This window comes from Passer montanus, unplaced genomic scaffold (assembly GCF_014805655.1).
Source record: "Passer montanus isolate IOZ18808 unplaced genomic scaffold, ASM1480565v1 scaffold67, whole genome shotgun sequence".
Classification (NCBI taxonomy): domain Eukaryota; kingdom Metazoa; phylum Chordata; class Aves; order Passeriformes; family Passeridae; genus Passer; species Passer montanus.
In genome coordinates, this window is record NW_024371815.1 from 512,517 (window position 1) to 533,951 (window position 21,435).

A 21,435-nucleotide genomic window follows, 5' to 3' on the forward strand; every position below is an offset into this window, starting at 1 on the left:
TTTCAGCTTTATTCTGCTACAATTAATGACTTAATATGAAGGCAACAGATTATCTTATCTGCCGTGTATTTCTTTCCCCACCAGCTGACTTTGTTCCTTACATGCCATTCAGTCCCTTCCCTCCTGAGGGACTTAAGGCTAAGTACTTATCAACCCAATGCAGGAGGGAATATGCAAGAGCTTTCTTGGGGAGCAGAGAGGTGTGTCCTGTGCTGCGTTTGGTTACTGTACACAAGAGGGACAGAGGGAGCCCTGAGCAGCCTCTACCCCTCAGGGAGGGCAGTCACACTCCCTCCGCCCCCATCGGCCACGCACTGAGTGAAATTCCACTTGTGGGCACAGGGGTTGGCTGTCCAGAGCCCTTGCTGCTCACTGGGAGGGAAGGAAGAGCTTCTTCTCTTTGCCATCCTTTCTCTTGAGTGCCAGCACAGCAGAGGATGCCCAGCAACCCCCCACCTCTTTACTGATTCACAAAAGGTTTGTTTTTATGGGGAATCTTCTGGCTGAGAGGAGTCTGTGCATGTAATGTCCCAGCTTTTATCTTCTGGAGGAACTGTTCTGTAACTATGGCATTCCTTGGAGGCAAAAATATTCTTTAGTCCTTTCTTTGATTGCTGTATGTATAGATTAATCATGTGCTAACTTGGCAAGTGGCTTTATTAAAAATAATTTCTTTCTTCAAGCAGTACAGTTATTATAACAAAATAGTAAAAAGCTCATTATAAAAAGAAACAGAAATTCTTGGGGAGTTTCAGCTCCATGGCAAAAATTGTGAGTTGTAAACTTGGGGTCTGACATAAGTATTCTAACCAATATACAAGGAAACAATCTTGCAACAATAAGATCCAAAGAAAACGTATGGTGGTTTCTTAGAGTGTGTAGTAATTTATGTGGAAACTCATAACAGATAAATGGGGACTATTGTATCCTTGTTTGTTTATATTTAAGAGAGATCAAATATTTATGTCAATGGAAATTTTTTCACTCAATCTTATGCAATCTACTCTGATTCTAAATACATTTTGAGAACTGTGAAGGATATTTTTCTTGCACCATATTCTTCTTTACAAAATAAATTAAGACATTCCTTACTCAGCCAAGGGTTCTAATTCTGTTTTACATATGTTACTTATGGTGAGGCAATTTAAGGGGCAAAGATTTACACTGATCTCCTGAAGACACTGAAAAGTACTGCACACTTAAGCTGAGGTTGTGATCTTGTATCTTTTTTTTATCCATTATCTTTTTAAGTGCAAAGGTAGAAGAAAGTAATTTACAGAAAGCACCCTTTGTTTATCCATACAGTGTGAAAGGCAAGCAAAGATCACAGACTGCCTCAAGTCTCAAGTCTCAAGTCAAGAACATCAAAAGAACAAACCCATCTCTTTTAAATAAGCTTTTAAATAACTCTTTTAAATAAAAATCAGTATTAACTGATTTGGAGTAAATTTTCACTTCAACATTTTTGACACCCAACACCTGTAAAATTCTTTTTTCCTGCAAGCACTTTTTGGATCATCTGTCCTCAGAGGTAGGAGACACAAACTAGCAATACCAAAGACTTTCTTACCTGCTTGCTTTTAATTTTGTTTCTATCTTTCTGTTCTAATTGTTCTCATGCTCTATGGTCTAATGGGTTGTCCCCAGTCTTTTTGAGTGCAACATTATGGCTAAATCACCAAAATTCTTTACTTGGAAATTCCACTTCCACTGTCATAGAGTTAAAAACTCTAAGGCTGAAAATCTGTAAATTAGGCAGGTCAAGAACCTGGTTTGACAGTGGGTACATCCCTCTCCTACCAGTAGACTCTCCTAGTGAATGTATTTAATGCTAACCATAAGAGAATGAATCAAAATGAATACAAAATGTGTATAAAATCCAAATCCTTCAGTCTCAAATACCTGTGATGGTTGGTCAGACTCACTCAGCCCCACTGCCAGGGAGGTGGAGAGCCAGCTGATGCCAGGCTCTGCATGCTACCCTGTTTGCTCCTGAAGCAACCTGATACCTCCCAGGCTCCTAGTCCAGATGGGATTGATTCTCTCCCTATAAACCCCTGTTCTAATCTCACTAACCTCATGTTTCTCATTCTTCCCTTCCTCTGCTCCTCTTGTGAGGAAGGGTTTTGTTCTTCTGCCTGTAGGTGAGATTTGTTCTTTGTTGCCCAGTCACAATGTTGAGAGGGCACGGGTAGAAGAGGAGGAAGCTAAAGTATGAAGAAAACAAAAAATGGGAAAAAATCTGCTTCTCAGTTCTTATAATCTGGAGTATGTGGTGGTGGTGTTGGCGTAGTGGGTTTGTTTTGTCCTGTTTTGTTTTTCAAAACAAACCTTTCTAAGTAGCACTATGCTGAAACATGGAGTAGCCCTCCCTATCTATTTCCACATCCTAAAAACCTAGTTATCTCTCTGTACTTCAGGGATGTGTGTTTTGCAGTGAGTCTCAGGTTATAGAAACAAAAAGTCAAATTATAGGTTCTATAATTTTTACATATATAGGTACAGCAAATCACTGAAGAATAATCTCCAGTCCTTCTTCAGAGTAAAAAAAAGGGGCTGATAAGAAATAGAAATTAACTACTTATTTCTGCCACTAGTCTATAACCCCAACTGCTTAAAGACAGTTAATCTCTATTTCTGGATTTCCTGTCAAACAAAACTAATCCATGAATGAGAAGGAAGAAAATGGGCAAGTAATGGAATAAGGGGTTTTCCTTCTTTTCCCCACTGCACTAAAACAGAGGAATCATACCAAGGGATATGTCTTTCTCATGGCTTTATTTTAGCAGACAGAAGTTGTTCCTCATTCCTAAACTGTGTGTTACAGTGGAAGGGGCAATGAAGATTTTGGCTCTTACTACAATTTTACTAGGAAGGAATTTTATGAACAAACATCATTGACAATAGGTAGAAGGAAAAGTAGTAGAGATTTGTTTACAAAGAGTTGTCAAATCAGCAACAGCAAAAGTATTTTGAGGTGTGCCACAAAGTTTGGGGAAGACATTTATTACTGTTCCATTAATTTATTACTGCTTCATAGTTTACGAGTTGGCAAGAGTCTTTTGTGTTCACACAACTATGACACATTTCAATTTAAGTTTAAAAGAAAGAACAAATAAGTAACATTAGAAGCTATCAGGATTGCCAGCAGAAAAAAAAACCCTTCAGATTCCGCAATAGGAAGCTATTCCAGTAGAAATCTTTTTGATTGCAAACTGTTTTTAAAAGGATTAAAAAAATTTGAGCTCTTGCGCAAGTGAAGCAGATAGAACAAGATCAACAAGCCAGGAAAATTTGAAGGGAATTGTATCAACTCTTAGACTTGAGCAAAGAGTTTGGAGTGTACACTGCTACAGAAACCGAATTTAATTTCATGCTAAAACCCCTAACAGTAATGTTGAAGAGTAGAAACTGTAGTTAACATAATGCTTTGTCTGTCTAGCTGTCAGTATTTCAAGGCAATACCTGCAAACATGAAAGAACATGTAGAGAAGAGGACAACTTGAAGGAAGTCAAAGCCAGATTCCTCCCTCCTTGGACTTTTTTAAAAAAAAAGTTAAGCCACATGTGATCTAAAGCTGTGAGATCTTCTCAGTCTCCACAGTTGTTTGCAGTTGTTACATTATCCTTTTCATTGCTTTCATATCTGTAAAATCCCTCACTTTGAACTCCATGAATTTCCTTGGGAATTTGGGTAGAAGAATTTGTATCAGTAGCTCATATCACTTCAGCTTAGAGGCAACAGTGAATTAGGATAGGTTTGGATGGTTGGTGTCCAAATGCAGTTGGAATCTTCTCCATGTTTGCTTTCACCTAAAGCTTACCACAACAAAAGTGTAGATCCAAGGAGCAAGATCTGAGAAATAACATCACATGTAATCTGCTGTCTCTAAAATCTGTGGTCAGTCAGAGATGGACAGACACAAACAAGCCTTGATTAGGCCAGAGAGGGCTGTGGCTTCCGTGTAACTATGTGTACAGGCATGAATCAGAGCAAAGGTGTGCTTGGCAGTGTGGTGCAATCTAATCTCTGATGTGGGAGATTATCTTGTCCTTGATACATCCTGCCCACAAAGGATACTAGACCTTAATCAGCTGATGTAGGTCAGGAGAGAAGTCACAAATGAGGCCTGAATGCCATAGGGCCTGGTATGGTACACACACAGTCTTTGGCTGTTATATCTGCTGTGGATTTTCGGGTGAAGAATCAGTATATGGTTATGTCCCCATAAAGAGGCCAGGAACAGCATAATTTGTATTAATTCCAGCAGGAATTAAATTACTTACACACAGAGAAAGGAGTTGAAGAGTTAAAGCTAGGGTTTCAAACAAAATTGAAGCTGTGATAATTGCAGACAGCAGGATATTGGGACAGTGCTTTGCACCTGGAGGGGAAAAAATATTAATCAAAATGATCAAGGATGGGGGGGCCAGGCAGCAGTACTGACATAATAACACCGTATTATGACCTTGCAGAGATAGGAGGAAAGGCAAGATGGGGAGAGGCATGCAGCAGTACTGAGCCTCAGATAACACCATATTATGACCTTGCAGAGATAGGAGGAAAGGCAAGATGGGGAGAGCAGCTTAAGGAGTTTCATGAATTAATTTCATGCTTTAACTAAATCATTTGAGGGGTAAACAGGAAATTATAGTAACAAAAGAACAGGGGAATGAATGGAGAAGATCATGAAAATTTTCCAAATTTCTGTTTCAAGAGAAATGGAAAATCTCTTATATCTGAAGAATATAGAATTTATCATACCATGACTTGAGGACCGTTGAGAGCATATCAAACTACAGCTGACATCAGCATTTAACCATTTCAAGCATTTAGATTTATTCAGAGTGTTCCATGAAAATAGCATTTATGTTTGTAGTGTATGAACTTATGTGTCCACCCAATGCAGCTTTGGTGGCAGGTCCTGCAGAGAGAAAAGTTACTATGGTATGTCATAATTTTCCTTCCTTTGAGACAATAATTCATATAGAAGTAGGAGAGACCACATTAAATGTAGCACATCAGCACACCAGCTGTTTCTCAGAGGCTGGATAGAAGCTGCAAGCTCTTTTGCAACAGCAATTACACAAGTCAGTTTTTTAGTGCTCCTGCTTCCCTGGGTTATGTTTTTTGCAGTCTAATGAAACAATCAGGCAAGTTTCCAGCTGTTAGTTAACTGCATGTGAATTGTGTTTTTGAAGAAGGGGAAATATCAAACAGAGTCTCTAATAACTAGGGAAACACCATCATGAGATTCAGTTCATACAAATGCATGGTGTTTCACTCTTCCATGGTGATTCTGCTCTCAATGTCTGTTAAAATCTTGAGTACAAAGTTGGAAAAACCGGATGCTGTGGCATTATTATCATGTTTGCTTGCAGATTATTAGCTTGCTCTCATACAGCTGATAAAACAGTAATGGTTCTATTTAAATGTCATACCATTTGTTGATAATGAGTTATTAAACTACAGGGTATATTTGCTCTCACTACTTCTGCAGAACACCATATTATGCCTATTAAACTGTTTCGTCTGAAGCTTAAATGCCACTCAGAAGATTCTTTCAGGGACAGGATTAATTATGTTGTCTGCATCTCTAATTGATACATGACGTATTATGGAACATCAACAAACAGTTTTAGAATTAACCATCCATGGAGCAGACCTCACAGTGGCATTTCAGACAGCTTTATGTTCACAATTCAGCTGTCAGGAGGGTGAGGAGAAGAAGAAGAGCAAATGTGCATAACACCAGAGAAGGATTTTACTACACCTATTGCTAAATGCTCTCAACAGTTTCTATAAGACACGTCTGTTTCTGCTGCTACTGTTACCTGCCTGGCTGACCTTTTGTTTTTGATCAGACCTAGTCTCACTAACTGATAATCCAATCTATTTTATAAAATAAAATGAAAGCAAAAAGGTTAATGAGTTTGCCTATTTGCCTTGTGCCCCTCTGTAGTGAGATTTGTGAGTCATGGCATTGCAGCAGTTTGTGGGGCTCCAGGGCACACTCAACACTCATGAGGTGCACAAACTTTTGCTGTGCAATGTCAGTCTAAAAAACCACTCTGAAAGCTTGATGTGCACACTCTCCTCTTGGAGAGGGGTTGGGCAGGGAGAAAAAGGGAGCAGGCATGCCAGACACTGGTGGTATGTAACATCCTGATGGGTTGTATTCCTCAGCCACAAAAAAAAAAAAAAAGAACAAGAATCTCTATATTTTTGCTTAACTACAATATTTCTTTTTCCAGGACTTTAGAAATAGACGGTCAGAAACCTGTGCCCCTCTCCTGCACAGACACTACAAACCTGCTGTATCACAAATGAAGTAGAAAGAGCATAAGAACTCATCTAATAAGATGGAAGTGAAGGGGCAAGAACTTTAATTAAATCTTTTCTGAAAAGGAAATAAACAACTGAGCAAGGAAATTTTTTTTTAGGAATCTTGAGAAGATTAAAAATATGGAGAAAAAAATAAATTAATTAAATATTGTCCCAAAGGCAAACTAATAACTCAGAGCAGTCTGATAGAAGTCCAGTCTTCAAGATGTGATTGATTGCCTCTAGTCTTTACTTTTATTCTCTACCTCTTGCCCTAAGAGAGCACTTACATTAAGGAGTCTAGACTGCCTCTGTAGGCTGTAGTGCTCCATTTTGTTGATAATTCTGCTTTGCTACTTCTGATGCCCTGCTTTTCCCTGTCCTGGAGCATCTGGCAACAGCTCAGGTTTGCCTGTGCTCTGAGTGATCTCTTGCACCAGTTCCTGGCACTGCTGCAGCAGCTCAGAAAAAGAAGAATTTTGCCAAAACAGACATTTCTTGTCCCTAGAAATTCCTTTTGAAAATAAACATACCACAACACTCCTGGCAGAGGAGAAACCTAAGGCTGAGGTTGCCTGTTACACCATTTGATGGAGATTCCTTGGGCACATTGGGATGATCACGGTGTGACCACAGTGGTGTTTTTGTTTGAATTTCAGTAAACCAAGATATGTTCTGGCTTGTAAAGAAAAGTAGTCTTGAAGCACGTGAACTGGATGTCTTGTAAAGTTTAGGAAAATGAGAACTATTTTAGTGACTAATAGAGATACAGCCTGTGAGATATAATTGCTTAATGTAGCACAACAGGAGTGTGCCCAGGAACCAAGCCAATAACGCAGGAATGTGCAGGTAAACCTGCACAACTTCACTTAGGAAGGGTATGGCTGATAAGTCTCACAACACAAGAATTAGGGAAATTCCAGATAAGTAATCAGAAAATAAGTTAAAACTGACAGCCTGATGTATGAACCCTGTCAAACTCATTGCCACAGGAAGCTGGAACAAACACTATAAGTACATTGGGCAAGTGACACAGAGGAATGGAAAGTGGATCCAAATACATACTCTAATGTAGGAAGTTGTTAAGAAACCTATTACCAGAATCTGGACACATAAACTTTCTTTGTTTCTCACTGCTTGAATAGCCAGTCCTACGCATTATAAGATATGACTACAGGGCTGGACCAAAAGCAGCACTGGCAAGCTTTGTGGAAGTGAGATTCTTTGTGTAATTGTCTGTGCTTTGCGAAGGTTCTGCAAGGAAAAGACAACTCGGGGAAAAGGACACATCTCCCTTCTAAGTTAGCACACCTAGTCCAACATCCATAATTTCTGTCCTTCTCTGTATCAGCTGTGAGAGTAAAGGCCCATTACAGGATCTACTGCTGGCTGTAGTCTGAAAGAGTATCAGCCTAAGGACCCGTTTATTAAGATTAATTTTATTATTTTTCTTGTTTTTTCTGTCTCAGAGAACTCAACTGTAAGCTTTCTAAGACTATTCACAATGGTTTCAGGATCTTTCAAAAATAGCTACATGTGGATCCATTTCTGTGTATTTATTAAGTTTTTCTACATTAATATGCATATAAAGCAATTAATTTTATCTGCCACTTGATGCACAAAGTGACTTTCTATAGCTCTTTGTAATCAGCCTTAGATCTGAGTGTCCCTAGTGCACTTCTATGTGAACTTTCTCCTCACATTTGCCCTTCTTTTCAAAACAACTCAATGATAGGTTGAGCAATACAATTCTCAGATAGTCATATTATTGTGTGCTGTTCTTTCATTTAATGGAATTGATTTGATACAGAAGCAGCTTAATTCAGTATTACCAAGACCCAGTTTAGCATGGTGCTTTAGCACTTGCATAACTTGTTTGTGTGCTTAGATAGCATTTACCTGCATCCTATACTGGTCTGGAACAGCAAATGACCTTTCAAGTAACAAAGCCACAGGAAGTATTTAAAAACCTGATTTTCATGACAACCATAAATGGGAGATAAGGGGACCTTATCTTATAAACAAAACTCTGCTGTGCAGCAATCAGTAATTTCTATAATGGCTTGTGGAATAAGATGACTACTTTAAATATTTTTCTCAGTGGCTGTGTGAGCTACCTATAGATTCCTGTTTCTGTTCTCAGGTTAATGTTTTATTAATTGACAACATAAGTCTTAACATGAAAGTAGCACCCCTTGAACCAACAGCAAAGTGGAATGCAGCAACATAGTGTTGTTACAGGATTTTTTTGCCATACATGGCATGAGTCATGCACTTGGACATAATTCAGTCACTATCACACCCTGTTCATATAATTGGCAATAAAACCAGGAACAATCTCACTGTTAGAGCCTTGCCTTATGTCAGCGTTCTTGCTTTCACACGCTAGTTTACACCATGAAATTACAGTAGCTTGTTCAATTTTCAAACCTTTAATAGCAAGAGTGGGCAGAGATCAACTCCAACTGAACCTTAAAGCCAGTACTTAAGACTGAAGAGACCAAAAGGTCACTACAATGAGAAATGCTGGAGTAAAAGGGAAGCAGAAAAGGTGGAATACAGTAGCTGTCAGTAGCAACACAAACAGAGGATATTGGGCTGTATAAGATGTCATACGAATTTATAACTTGGGGATTTTGTGTTGCCTAAGAAGCTGTGCATCTGTCTGGATACTTGTGAAGTTCCAGAGTAGGCTATCACAGAATCATAGAATCATTTACTTTGGAAAAGACCTAAGAGTGATAAGGTCCCTCCTGAGCCTCCTTTTCTCCAGGCTAAACAACCCCTGTTCCCTCAGCTGCTCCTCAGAAGAGTAGTTCCTGCCCCTTCATCAGCTCCTTTGCCCTCCTCTGAACTTGCTCCAGCACCTCCATGACCTTCCTGAACTGAGGGGCTTGGAACTGAACATAGGATTCCATGTGAGTCCTTACAGTGCTGAGCACAGGGGGATGGTCCCTGCTCTAGCCCTAGTCTTTCTCTCCATAGGAAAGTCTGCACCCAAAATGATGGCTTTCTGTCAATGTCCTTCTATTCTATAAAATGAGATAATGAGATATCTTATTCACTCAAAATTACAGTGACATTAATTTCATTTCTAACATCTTCCTAGGATATGCTGTTCTGCTTACATGATTATTTCCATGAATGATTAGACCACCTAAATAATTAGATGGTTAAAAACTATTACTTACCATTCTAAGCAAAGATTGAAAATGAAGTATGCTGCAGAAAAATTGTTTTACAATTCAACTGCAACTGGAGAAAAGAGGATGTTTTATGGAGAATTCTTTTTGCTGTCACTAGTACCTACCAGATGAGAGTCCTGCTTTTGACAAATAAAGATGCTGTACTAAACTTTTGCAGTATCTTCTACCTTCCTGTCTGGATATCACAGTTCAATTGACTGGCTTTCAGAGCAGAAAAACATGGAACAAAAACACTGCTCAAAGCATTGTTTACTGTCAAAGACAAAACACACCTTAGATCTATTAAGAATTTACTGTTAACTGTGAGCCTGTTTCTATAATTGAGATTTTAAGAGTCTCGCTATTAGTCCAGATCTACTTATTACAGAGAAAGAGAGAACAACAGTGACTCAGCAATGTTACCCCACACTGCTCAGATCCTGCTCCTCTCCCTGCATTACACTCATCCATCCCCTCCCTGCTCCTCCCAAGGCTGATGGTTTCACCTTGGTAGGGGGTGGGTTATGACAGCTCACCTGCACCTCCAAGTCCTTTGGGGCTTTTTTTTTGCCTGCAACTCCACAGCTTCTGAATTTATGATATAATTGTGCCTTTTATGCATGTTTGATACTCTTTCTTTGACAATTTCCTTGTTTGACTTCCAGTCACCTGGTAGCAGCGATCAGGCTCAGCCAGAAGCCCGACCTGCCCTGGTGCTGAGGCAACTCTGGGGCTCAGGTGAGAACTGAAGTCACCAAGTCAGGGGCAGATGCAGCCCTGTCACCAGCAGGCAAGTCCACAGTGACAAGGCAGGTCTGAGTTAGTCAGGCCCACACTCAGGGTAAAGTTCAGTTTTACCTGGGCTGAGGACAGGGCTGAGAACGTCCCTCGGCGTGCTCTGCTGAGGGAGGTGAGGGCTGGCTGCCATGAGCTGCTGAAAATGGTAATAACTAACAGACTTTGATCCCAATATCTTTTGAAATGCAAAGCAGGCACTTCAGCCATCAGCATTTCCAGTGTTTCATAAGCCTTGGCAATGTAAGGGAGTTTCGTATCTTTACGTTCATGTAATTAAAACTTACTGAGTGTGACGAAGCATTTTTTGTACCATTTTTAAACTACAACAAAAGACATTGAAATGCCTCTGGAAATCACAGCTAAAGCTTGAGAGAGGAAGGAGGACCTACCTTATTAGCTTTTTCTTTTACTCCCCAATTCCTCAAAGTGGGGGAAAATATGTCCAAAACATGCAACCATATTTACATATCAAGATTTAATTACACAAATTAAGGTAGTGCTATGTTGAAGCCTATTTTTGTATTACATTCCCTACCCCTACTTTTAGAGGGGAATACTTTGATAATATCTCTTAACCTTCAAGAGAACAAATGGTGAACAACCACTTGCCAGGTTTCATGAATCTGAGAATAGAAGAATAATTTGTTACACAAATATACCTGATTATTTTTAGTCCCTAGATGAAGAAAAATGAAACTTCAAACCTAAAACTACAGCTAGGCAAACTAAAAGAGTTTGACTTATCTTGAAGCAAAGCTGGGATTGGGGTTATTTAAAATAGCTGGACATGTTGGATAGGGCAAAGTTTGGCAAAGTTTATTTTCCTAGCTTGATTTCCAGGACTGACTTTCACAAGAAAGCAACATGAGTATATATTTCTACCCTGGGCTTGTTCTGCATCCTTTTTAGGCACATTTAGCCTTGAGAGGAATGTGTGTACTCCAGGCTCAAGCAGTGCTTGCTGGTCTCAGGGGACTGGAGCCTTGCAACTCAAGACTTGAGCAAGCACGTGACTGGCTGAGGTTGCAATGCATGCAAAGGCATTTTGATCCTTTCCTCTCCACAGAGATCAAGAGTCATGTCCAAGGCTAGAAGTCATTATATCAACGAGGATGATCCTTGAGTCAGGACAGAGAGCTTGGTCTGTAGGGTTAGCAATTCAACTGATCTTTCAAAAAGATCACCAATTCCCTGAAGATTTTGAGAAGTAATAAACAATTCCTAAGTGTAACAAAACTGTTCAAATGTACTGGTCTCAGAAATTTTGAAATATTCTTTGTTGTTCAACCAAAAGGAACTTAGATGCTGGGCACTCTGCCTTCAGGATTGAGTCCAAATTTCCCATCCTAGGAGGGCTTAATTTTGTGGCATCATCCTCCTTTATAACACAAATTTGTGTTTTATAACACAAATTACTTGAAAAGTGTTTCCTTTCCACCTGGAGTGAACCTGTACAAAGCAGCAGCTCTGGTTTTACCTCAGGGCATGACCTCACAACATAAAAGCCTTCACTTGTCAATATTTAATTCAACATTTACTAAATGGTACATAGATGTTAGGTTGATTTCACTGGTAATAACTTTGTAAAGATTTAACTAGCTTTACTCTACATGGAGGGTAATGTTGGAAATAACCCTAACATAATAAAAACCATTAAACTCATGGCTCATAAGATTTTTTCTGAATGATGACACACCAGACTTGCATGTGTACATAAGAAAAAGTGGTTAAAACAACACTAATGGCCAACACAGCAAAGAGTAATTATTAACCACTTTTTCTTGCAAAATAGCTGGAAAATACTTTGCTGGAGCTTATCCTATGAACTGTCATATAAAATCAACAAAAAACTATTTTAAAATATTCAATATTCTTGTTCTGTTCCCCCCAGATATGTTTGATCTCCTTGTATAGAAACATAAGGATTTGGAAATTTTTGATTTTTAAAATGAAACAACTACTAAATAAAAATGGTCAGTGTCCTGCTTTTCTCTCAAAACTGTGGTTTTAGCAGTGCAGGAAGCAGTGCATTTCATCAATGACATACAGCCATAAAAAGACACCAAACTCCATTTTTGGTGGTTTGACTAAGTGAGAAGCTAGATTTTGTCTCTTTCACTAGCAAAGTATTTATGAATATTGTTAATTTTCCTATGGAATTAGCTTAAAACTAAACTGTATGCTACTCCTTTCCTAGCTCAGAACATTTAGATGTAGATGTAGATGTAGATCCAAAATTTTAGCATCAGTTTGAGCCTGCATTTCCAAAGGGACCTATCCATCTTTATGTGTGAATGAGAATTCACACACATAGTTATCTGCTTATCACATTTTCTCTAGCATTTGTGTTTCCAACTTCCTAACAATGAAAAAAAGCATTGCAAGCAGCAAATTTTCACAGCCTTCTGTTTGAATAGTCACTCTGTAAGTTTTTAACATAGGCTTGTTTGCAATATTTTAATTTTTCTGTTTTGCTTATGATTTCTTTCTTGGGTGATTTCTGACATAGAAGTTCATGTTTTGGTTGTGCTATTTCTTGGTCATGTCTGTGTAAGTTGCCCTTGAGATGTTTTCTTTGTATTCTTGATCAAGATGAAACAGGGCAAACAAGTAAACCTGTATCTATAGTTTGGGAAAACTTGGATCAAAGAGGTAGTTTTTTTTCGTTTGAAAGGATTAGTTTTATCATAGAATGGGCTTCAGTGATTGAATTAATGCTCTTTGAGCATGCATATGTGTCCAAAGCGTACATAACTATGTAAAACTTGTTTTATAATGTAGCAGTACCAGCTTTATAGCCCTTCTTGTTTATTTTCCTGTCCTTATGCCAGTCATGGGACATGCTGAGCAACAAGCCCTCTCCAGTAGTGACAGATGCTACTAGGAAGTAGAGCATCTTGGTTTTAGTTTTCATAACGTAATCACCTTGGGTTAATTTTAAAGTTGTAAAAGTTTCAGTTAAAATGCAGATATTTTGAAATGAAAATTAAACATATGCAAGTCTGGAAGGCATCATCTCTCACTTGTAGCTGAGATAGAAGGTTTGTTTGAAACTCACCTGTCTGCTCCCTCATTCTGACTCCAGAGAATAAATCTATTTTCTTTTAGCCACCATGTTACACAGAGCTAAAATACAAAACTGTATTTCCTGTTAATTGTAAGATATTGGATTCCAAGGCTAAAGACACTTTTACATAAAATATGCTAGGGGATCTTAAGGAGAATTTCTTTCCTGTTGCTCAGAAGTGGTGTTTTCTTTGATTGGCATCTTGCAACTGGAGAAGGATGTCTATGTTAACCTGAAGAAAATCTGATGCTAATATCTTTTGAGAACCTCAGCAAGGTTTATGTAACAGGGTCAGAGGTGATCCGTAGAAGCTGCCAGAACAATCACAATTTGAAATACAAACCAAGTACCACATGCTCAGTAATCCCACTTTCCCCAAAAACAAGGTTACTTCAAATCCCAGCCAGAGTTTACAGTTTCAGCCAACTCACCTCTGTACAGCGGTTTCACTACCTAACATATCTTGGATACCTTAACATCTGCAAATTTAGGAATAATCCAACTAAATTACCTATCAAGGTCATTAAAAAAATGCTGATGAGACTGATTTAACGTACCTTGAATTTTACAAGAGAGCAATACATGTGGGATCAGGGAAAAGCCAAAGAGGATAGCACCTTTTTACAATGGAGTGTTCTTATCTCTCTTAGCTTTGGGATGTAAGGAATTTATAACAAAGTCAAAACTGCTACACCCTTGTCCTGATCTATATTTAGTTCAATTTTTAAACTAACACTGATATGGAGCACCTCTCTATGGCAGAAAGCCAGAACAGCAGACAAGGTAAATCTTTTTTATAGACTACTGGGAGGTTAATTGGTGTACAGTATATTCTGTACCTTCTATCATCTTGCAAAGGGGTGAATCCTCACAAGTACCACACACCATCTCACATGCTGAGCTAGTGGCCACTGTGAAAAGCTATTTACAGCACATGGAATGCTGTGGGTGTTCCTCAGTGGAGCCACTTGTAATCAGGTAAAAGTATAAGAATGCAGGTCCTAGCCTTAGGCACAGGCATTTCAAATATCTAATGGTTCAAATTCGGGAAGCAAAGTTTTTTTACAGTTTGTGGTATCTGAAACAAAGACCTCTTGTAGGGTGTCACAGCCATACAAGGCAGTTTGTTTTCTACTGGGCAAAAAAGAGACATTGCATGAATTCCAGCTGAAGCGTCATACTATTCTTTGTTTTTATAGTTAATTATTTATTACTTCTGAAATGGTATAAAAGAGTTAAATCTGGCTTTACATTTAACTCAATGACTTAGTTGTCCCTATTTTAGAGAAGAAGTCAGCAGCAGCAATTCTGAGGAGGGTTGCTTCTGAGCTGCACTGAACTTCACTGGAAGAGAAGAGTACTTCAGATAAGTGGTGAGTAGCATCTAAAAATTTGACTTAACACTTTGCAGCAAATCTAACAATGTTCTCAAGGGGTTGACTTGGAGAGGGAAGAATAGATTTATCTTGGTATAAACCAATGTTTTGAAATTCATAAACAAATAATTTCCTATGCTATCCAAGTACTCAGCTTCTACGTAACTAGTCATTAACTCTGAAATCTGTCTTCCTCTCCTAGTGTAACACATTTCTATGATAAATAGCTTTAATTTTCACCAGATTTTTTTGGAATAAAATCCACTCAAAACTCAACAACAACCCACAACAAAACACTTCACTTTGAGATAGAAACTCAGTCTCTCTACTACTCAGTATAAGAGATCAGATTGTGACTTGTACGAAGTATTGAAATGCAAATATAATAATTCATCATTTTGCAAAGGCACTTTAGGATGGATACTCCAGGTACGGGAAAAAAAGACATTTTTTTTCCCCACTCAATTAACTAATTACTTACGAGGCACATATTTCTGGGAGCTGAGGTGTCTACAGTATTTGAGAATAACCTTTTCTAAATAGTTCAGCACCATAGGAATGCTCTGTGTCTAATTAAAGTCATACTCCATCTGATTCCGTCAATGTTATTCTAATGCTGAGACTCCTAGATAGTTTTCATAAACAATACAGGAAACATTGACTTGTACAGTATCACTAGAGTCAGACTAGATCTAGATTAACAAAACCACTTGAGAAGAAAACAATCCCTTCAGTTTTTAATGGAGTTCCATTGTACCTTTTTTAACCAGGTAGTTATGTCACATACCAGGATCTAATAGTCTGTTACTGCTTTGAGGACACAGACACTCAGAATGTGTTCTTCACTTTGGATGCTCTAATTAATCAATCCTTTAATTAATCGATGGTGGATTTCTTCTATGTGAGTGTGTATGTGTGATTTATGGTAGCAGGGAGAGGAGAACATTCATTGTAGTACACACCACAAACCAGGGGCAGAGGCATCTGTCTTGAAGCACAGGCAAGTCCTCAGCTTGCATGTCTTACACTGCAAGAACAGCTCCATTTCTGAAAGGCACAAGCACTCAGCCATAGAAAACTTCTGCTATAGCTGAGTAGAAAAAAGATAGCAGCACACAAGCTATGGAATAAGAGTGAGATGCAAAACTTTTCTCCTCCATGCTCTTTTCCCAGAGTTTTAGAGCTGAATAAAAAAAAAAGTAACAAAAACAAAACCAAAACAAAACAAAACAAAAAAGGTATTTTGAAACATGGACTTATTTCCAGTACAAAGCATAGCAAACCAAAGTAATTAAGGTGGACAATTTTGCCTCCCAAAGGCAAAAATTATTAGATGTCAGTCTATCATGGACAATGAGATTTACTGAGTCTGTTTGGGTTATTTTTACGCCAGTATTTTCCAAAGCTTTGCCATTCACACCTTTCTGTGGTGCTGTCTCTCTTGGTGCTTTTTTCTGCTTTTAAAAGAAAGAAAACTATATTGTGCTACAGTTGAGAGAGATGTGTCCTGAGGGGTATAAAGCCCTTTCCATCATACTAGAGGTCATACTAGTTTATAATTACATGTGAGTTTTGTCAGCTGGAGGCTGCTCTTCCACATTTCTCCTGTCCATAGCGGTGCAATGTTGCCACAGACATTATTTTTCCATCGAGATTGTACTTGGGAGACAGAAAGGGAAACTGTGCATGCCCATCATGAGGAATTTGTGACAGGAGAATCTTTGATATCACAGATAAACTGCCTGAAGCTTGTTTGTGTTTTGCATTGGGTGGGGTGACCAGGGCCTTGGTGTTGGTCCAAGCTCATCTGATGAAGATGGCAAATGGGCCCTCAATGGCTACTGAGCCTTGTGCTCAGACTGGACAACTACAATTGATCCAGACCAGGTTTTATACACTTCTTAGTCTGGGTTGGTTTTTTAACATCTGTGTCCTTTAATTCAGCTTTTCTGAGGTGATCATCTCCTTGGTGATTTCATCATCTAACTTAGCAAATATGGCTGTTTAGAATCTTAGTCCACCTGAACTGCTCCCTTTGCATATTTGCTTTTTCTGAACAGCTTTCTAACAGCTTTTATTTTTCCTGACTTGCAGTCAGTGCGTGAAAGTTGAATGTTCAATAGAAGTTCAAAATGAAACCTGGATTACAGTAGGTTTATTCATACCTCTCCCAAGTCAGTTTGCTGCGCCAGTCATAATGTTCCTTTTTTGTGAGCTGCTGAGCCTTCCTTGCCAAAGCTAACAATTCACAGGACTCAGCTGGATTCCATGTCCTACCAGTGAACTCAACCCATACATCACCAAATAAACTGTTGGATAAATAGATAAGGAAACTGTAGCTGAAATGGAAGATGCCCTGGGCCTGACATAAATGAGCCTTTCCTGATTTGTGAGTCACCTCCTGACTAACTGTACAAGCCATGGAACAGAAAAATCTAATCTGCTATGACAAAGAAAAATAACGAATTAATATCTTTGGATTGACAACTTTAGCAACTTTACCTGGTACTAGCAATATGAACTTCAGAGGGAAGGAATACTTTTTCACATTATCTACTAATTTTTTTCAGTAAGCAATAAACAACAGCATCAGAGCAAATACGATCTTTTCATTCCCCTAAGTGGATCATCTCTTCCTTAGATTTTTTCAAATTCTAATTTCTTATTTTTTGCATTAACTAGAATGTCTGTTGTGGATATGGTAACATTCCTTTTGCTACAGTCAGCTGATACCTTAACAAAGTAAAAGAGAGTTACCTGAAATATAGGAAGGATAGCTCAATCTCAACACTTCAGCTGATGGTGCATTGCTAGCAATTAAACTTTCCAGACACAACAAACATATCTTAAAATGTTTTCAAGATGTTCTGAAAAAAATTCAGCCTCATAAAAATAAGTTTAGTGAGGGAAGGCAGACACAAGTTATCCCTGCTAGTGGCTTAGCTGTGAGGTTGTGTCTCCTTAGATGTTTAGCAGATTGTTTCCAATTTTGCTGTTTGTGTTTCAGTGCTATGACCCATATACTCTTTATCTTGTCAGCTCTTGAATTCCAGTTTGATGATGCTTTGTTTGTGCTCTGCCAGAACCTTCATTAATTTAATTATCTAAATTATCCATATATGAAATCTGTATGGGATGTGGGACCTTCAGTGAACAGGTCATGACATTATTTTTCATATACTTGTTCAATGTGGCATGGGACAGGAGAACTGTTTGATGAGACTAAGCCTCTTTCCTATAAAGTGAAATACATTTCCCTGAAAGCCCTTTTTGAAGAACAGTTTAGAGGGAATTGACTAAGGTCCCTTGAAGAAGAGGAAAAGGAGTTGTTTGCAGGTTGTTAGTATTGACTGCACTGGTAAAGAGAGAGGGAAGAACTTCACTTTTCTGGCTTTAATGCTTCTAGGATGTTGCTACCTCTCTGGTTTCTCTTACTTAAAAGCTCAGACTGGTTGCTTGGAACCATCTGATATAATGGTCAATGTCTCACAGAAGTGATTCCATCCTAAAACCCTCTTGTAAGTGTGATGGCCTCAACAATCCAGTGTGCTGCTTCACCAAACTGCCTGTCACTGCCCATGCCTCATGGCTCACTGTCTTGTAGACTCCTGTCTGTAAGACAACTTGTATTCAGGACTGGACCTATCACTACCATAATGGCCACGTAAGCAAAAGTCTTGAAAGGCACTCTCATCTCAAGAAGTTGAAGCAGAATAACACACTAATCCATGTTCTAAATTAATTGAACAAACTGGCAGACTGCCCAAGATCATACAATGAAGCACCATGTAAATATCAGATTGTCTCTGAAACCAGTTTAGTTTCTTCATAAATTAAGATTAAAATGCTCTTTAACATTATTTAAGTACATATGGTGACGTACAGGCAAGTATTTGCTTGAGAGAACAGTAAATAAATGGACTCCTCCTTTGCAAATGTGCAATGACCTAACTAGTATAGGTCTAATAATCTTTAGAATCACACCAACAATTAATCCAATGCCCTGGCTGGAATCCAGCCATAGTAATGTAGTTCCACCTGACTGACTAAACTTCTTTTGTAGTTGCAGTGGGTCTGATGCTCCTACTCTAATAGAGACATTATATCTACTAAAGAACCTGTATCTTTTTTGCCTCCTGAACAGTAGCATAATTTCTCTTCTTTTCTCCCTCAGCTATTATTTCACAAGGTAACAGAATGGAGAGCAAACAGCAAAGCAACGGCATGAGGAAAGAAAATAAAGCAGTAAAGAAAAAAGTGGTGAGTGAATTCATCAAATTTTCTGTCAAGGCATTTGTTTGTTATTTATTGACTGGAGGTAGAAAATAATTATAAAATAATTATTTGGAACCTATATGAATACTTACTCTTTTTTGAGTAGCATATGTTTAGTTTCTGTAACTAACCAACAGTGATTGGAAAGGGTCAAAAATTGTGAGTGTGTTAAGATGAGAAATTATGCACATATTAATCACACGTAGCCATGGCATTTGTATTTGAGTATGAACTGAACGACTTGCACCCATTTAACATGAAACAAAACAAAATACAGGTGTCTTATTCATCTCAAATACACTCTATATATTCTGGTGACTTGATTCTCTTAACTTGACTTTTTTTTTTTTGACTCTTACAACAATTCAAAGGGATGGTAAATGTTGTCCAGATCCTCTATCAACATGTACAATAATTGCACACACTCATGAGTATCCTCTGGCTTTCTATTCAAACACCAGTCATCTTGATTTGAGCCAATAACAACTCGAAGCTGCTGCATCATAAACTGTTTTCCAGCCTGTATTGCTCAGTGGCATTACTTACTATGACTCTGAGAGCTCTAAGATAGTTCTGAGGCATGTAACATATCAGAAGTGAAAACAGCTCAGATTTACACCAATATCAGCTACAGTCACTTGGGGACAATTCCCAGATGCACTTAATACTCATCATTGCCATCTAGAAGGTGTCATTTAACTCTTAGCAGTTCAAAATTCTGTGTTTGCAAGTAAGTACCTTCAAATATAATAGCTGAAAGCTTTTATCTTCCCCAGGTGGCATGTCTAATCCCCATCCTTAACACAGCAGTAGTGTGGCGTGTCAGATCTAAACCTCCTAAGGCTGTGGAAGCATCCTTAACATCTTAATTGGCCGCAAGTCTTGTGGTACCCTCACTTTCCAGCCTCGGCAGCACGGGAAGTCTTCCCCACCTTAGTCTAGAGTCTTGCTCACAGAAAGGCTGCCCGGATCTCCAGTCGGGACGGCGGCAGGGGCCCCTGCAAGCCGTGGTCCCCCAGCCCCACTGGCACTCGGCGGCGGGGCCGCGATGGGCCCCGAGTCGTGACAGTCCCCTGCCCGACGTGCTCTGCTGGGCAAATCCCCGCGGAGGGACGGGGCCTGTCGGGCAGCCCCAGGCACGGCGGCGGGCGGGCACACTCTCTAAGTTATGTGCGAGCACGCACAGAGCGAGCTCGTGTTCCCCATCGCTCGAGTCCTGCCCGCAGCCCCGGGCACCGGCTCTGTCTCCTCCCGAGAGCCGCCTCCTCCCGCGGCCGGGACAGGGACCGGGACCGGGACAGGAGCAGGGACAGGAGCAGGGACAGGAGCAGGGGCAGGAGCAGGGACAGGAGCAGGGACAGGGACGGGAGCAGGAGCAGGGGCAGGGACAGGGACAGGAAGAGGGACAGGGGCAGGGACAGGAGCAGGGACAGGGACGGGAGCAGGAGCAGGGACAGGGACAGGAGCAGGAGCAGGGGCAGGGGCAGGGACAGGAGCAGGGGTAGGGACAGGGACAGGGACAGGAACGGGGACAGGAGCAGGGGCAGGGGCAGAGACACGGACAGGGGCAGGGGCAGGAGCAGGGGCAGGGACAAGTAACGCGGGGCAGCTTTCCGTGCTGCGGGAATGCCCGCAGCCCTGAGCGCGGAGCGGCGCGGAAGCTCGGCCTGTGATGCCCAGCCTCGGGGAGGATTAACGGGAGAGGGGGTGATTGCGATCCTCTCTGGCGGGGTGGGGAGGGTGGTGCGCGGAGGCTGAGGGAGCCGGAGGCTTCCCCGAGAGCCGGGCGGAGCTCGGGTTGCGCAGCCCTTCCCCGCTCGGGAAGTTGTGCCGGTGCAGGGAGGCCGGCGGGCAGAGCTGAACACTCCGCACCGCCGGGCCGGGCCCCGGGCACGGGCGGGGGTCAGCGCGGGGCCGGTGCGTGCCGGGCCGGGGGCAACCGCGGCAGCGGGGGAAGCGCGGCCGGCGAGGGCTGGGCAAGGCGAGGGCTCTGCTGCTGCTTCCTCGCTGCTGCCCAGGACCACCCTGTTGGCAAGGGCAGAGCCAGGGAGAGAGGGACGGAGGTTTCCATTCATCGCCCGCAGCCCCGAGGGCAGAGCTGCCGGAGGGACCGGGAGCTCGGGCACCTGCCGGACCTGGGACTCCCCAGCACGGAGCTCCAGAGTCCAGCTTTCCTGTGCCAATTAGCAATATCTATTAAAAAATATTAAACTTCCTTATGCATGCATGCAATGTTTACCACTAACAATTGTGCTTAATTTTAGTCTGAGGAGGGGGCTATAACCAAGGTACAATACTCTAAACTGTGTTTTGAAAACTGAAGTGCAAACTGTCATGGAGTAAATGGAAAAAAAAAAAAAAAAAAGAAAGAAAATTGAGATTCATGGTAGCCAGCGCAAATATTTCACT

General features: G+C 40.4%; 1 protein-coding gene across 1 annotated transcript in view; it reads left to right on the forward strand.

Annotated features, from left to right (window-relative positions):
* The first annotated feature begins 458 nt into the window (after nucleotides 1-458).
* Nucleotides 459-21,435, forward strand: part of SLC2A9 (solute carrier family 2 member 9) — a 100,264-nt gene continuing 79,287 nt past the window's right edge. The window contains exons 1-3 of the mRNA XM_039728955.1: nucleotides 459-477; nucleotides 14,661-14,748; nucleotides 18,926-19,011. Of these exons, the coding sequence (XP_039584889.1) occupies nucleotides 18,949-19,011 (63 nt within the window). The 5' untranslated portion in view covers nucleotides 459-477; nucleotides 14,661-14,748; nucleotides 18,926-18,948. The remainder of the gene's footprint in view (nucleotides 478-14,660; nucleotides 14,749-18,925; nucleotides 19,012-21,435) is intronic.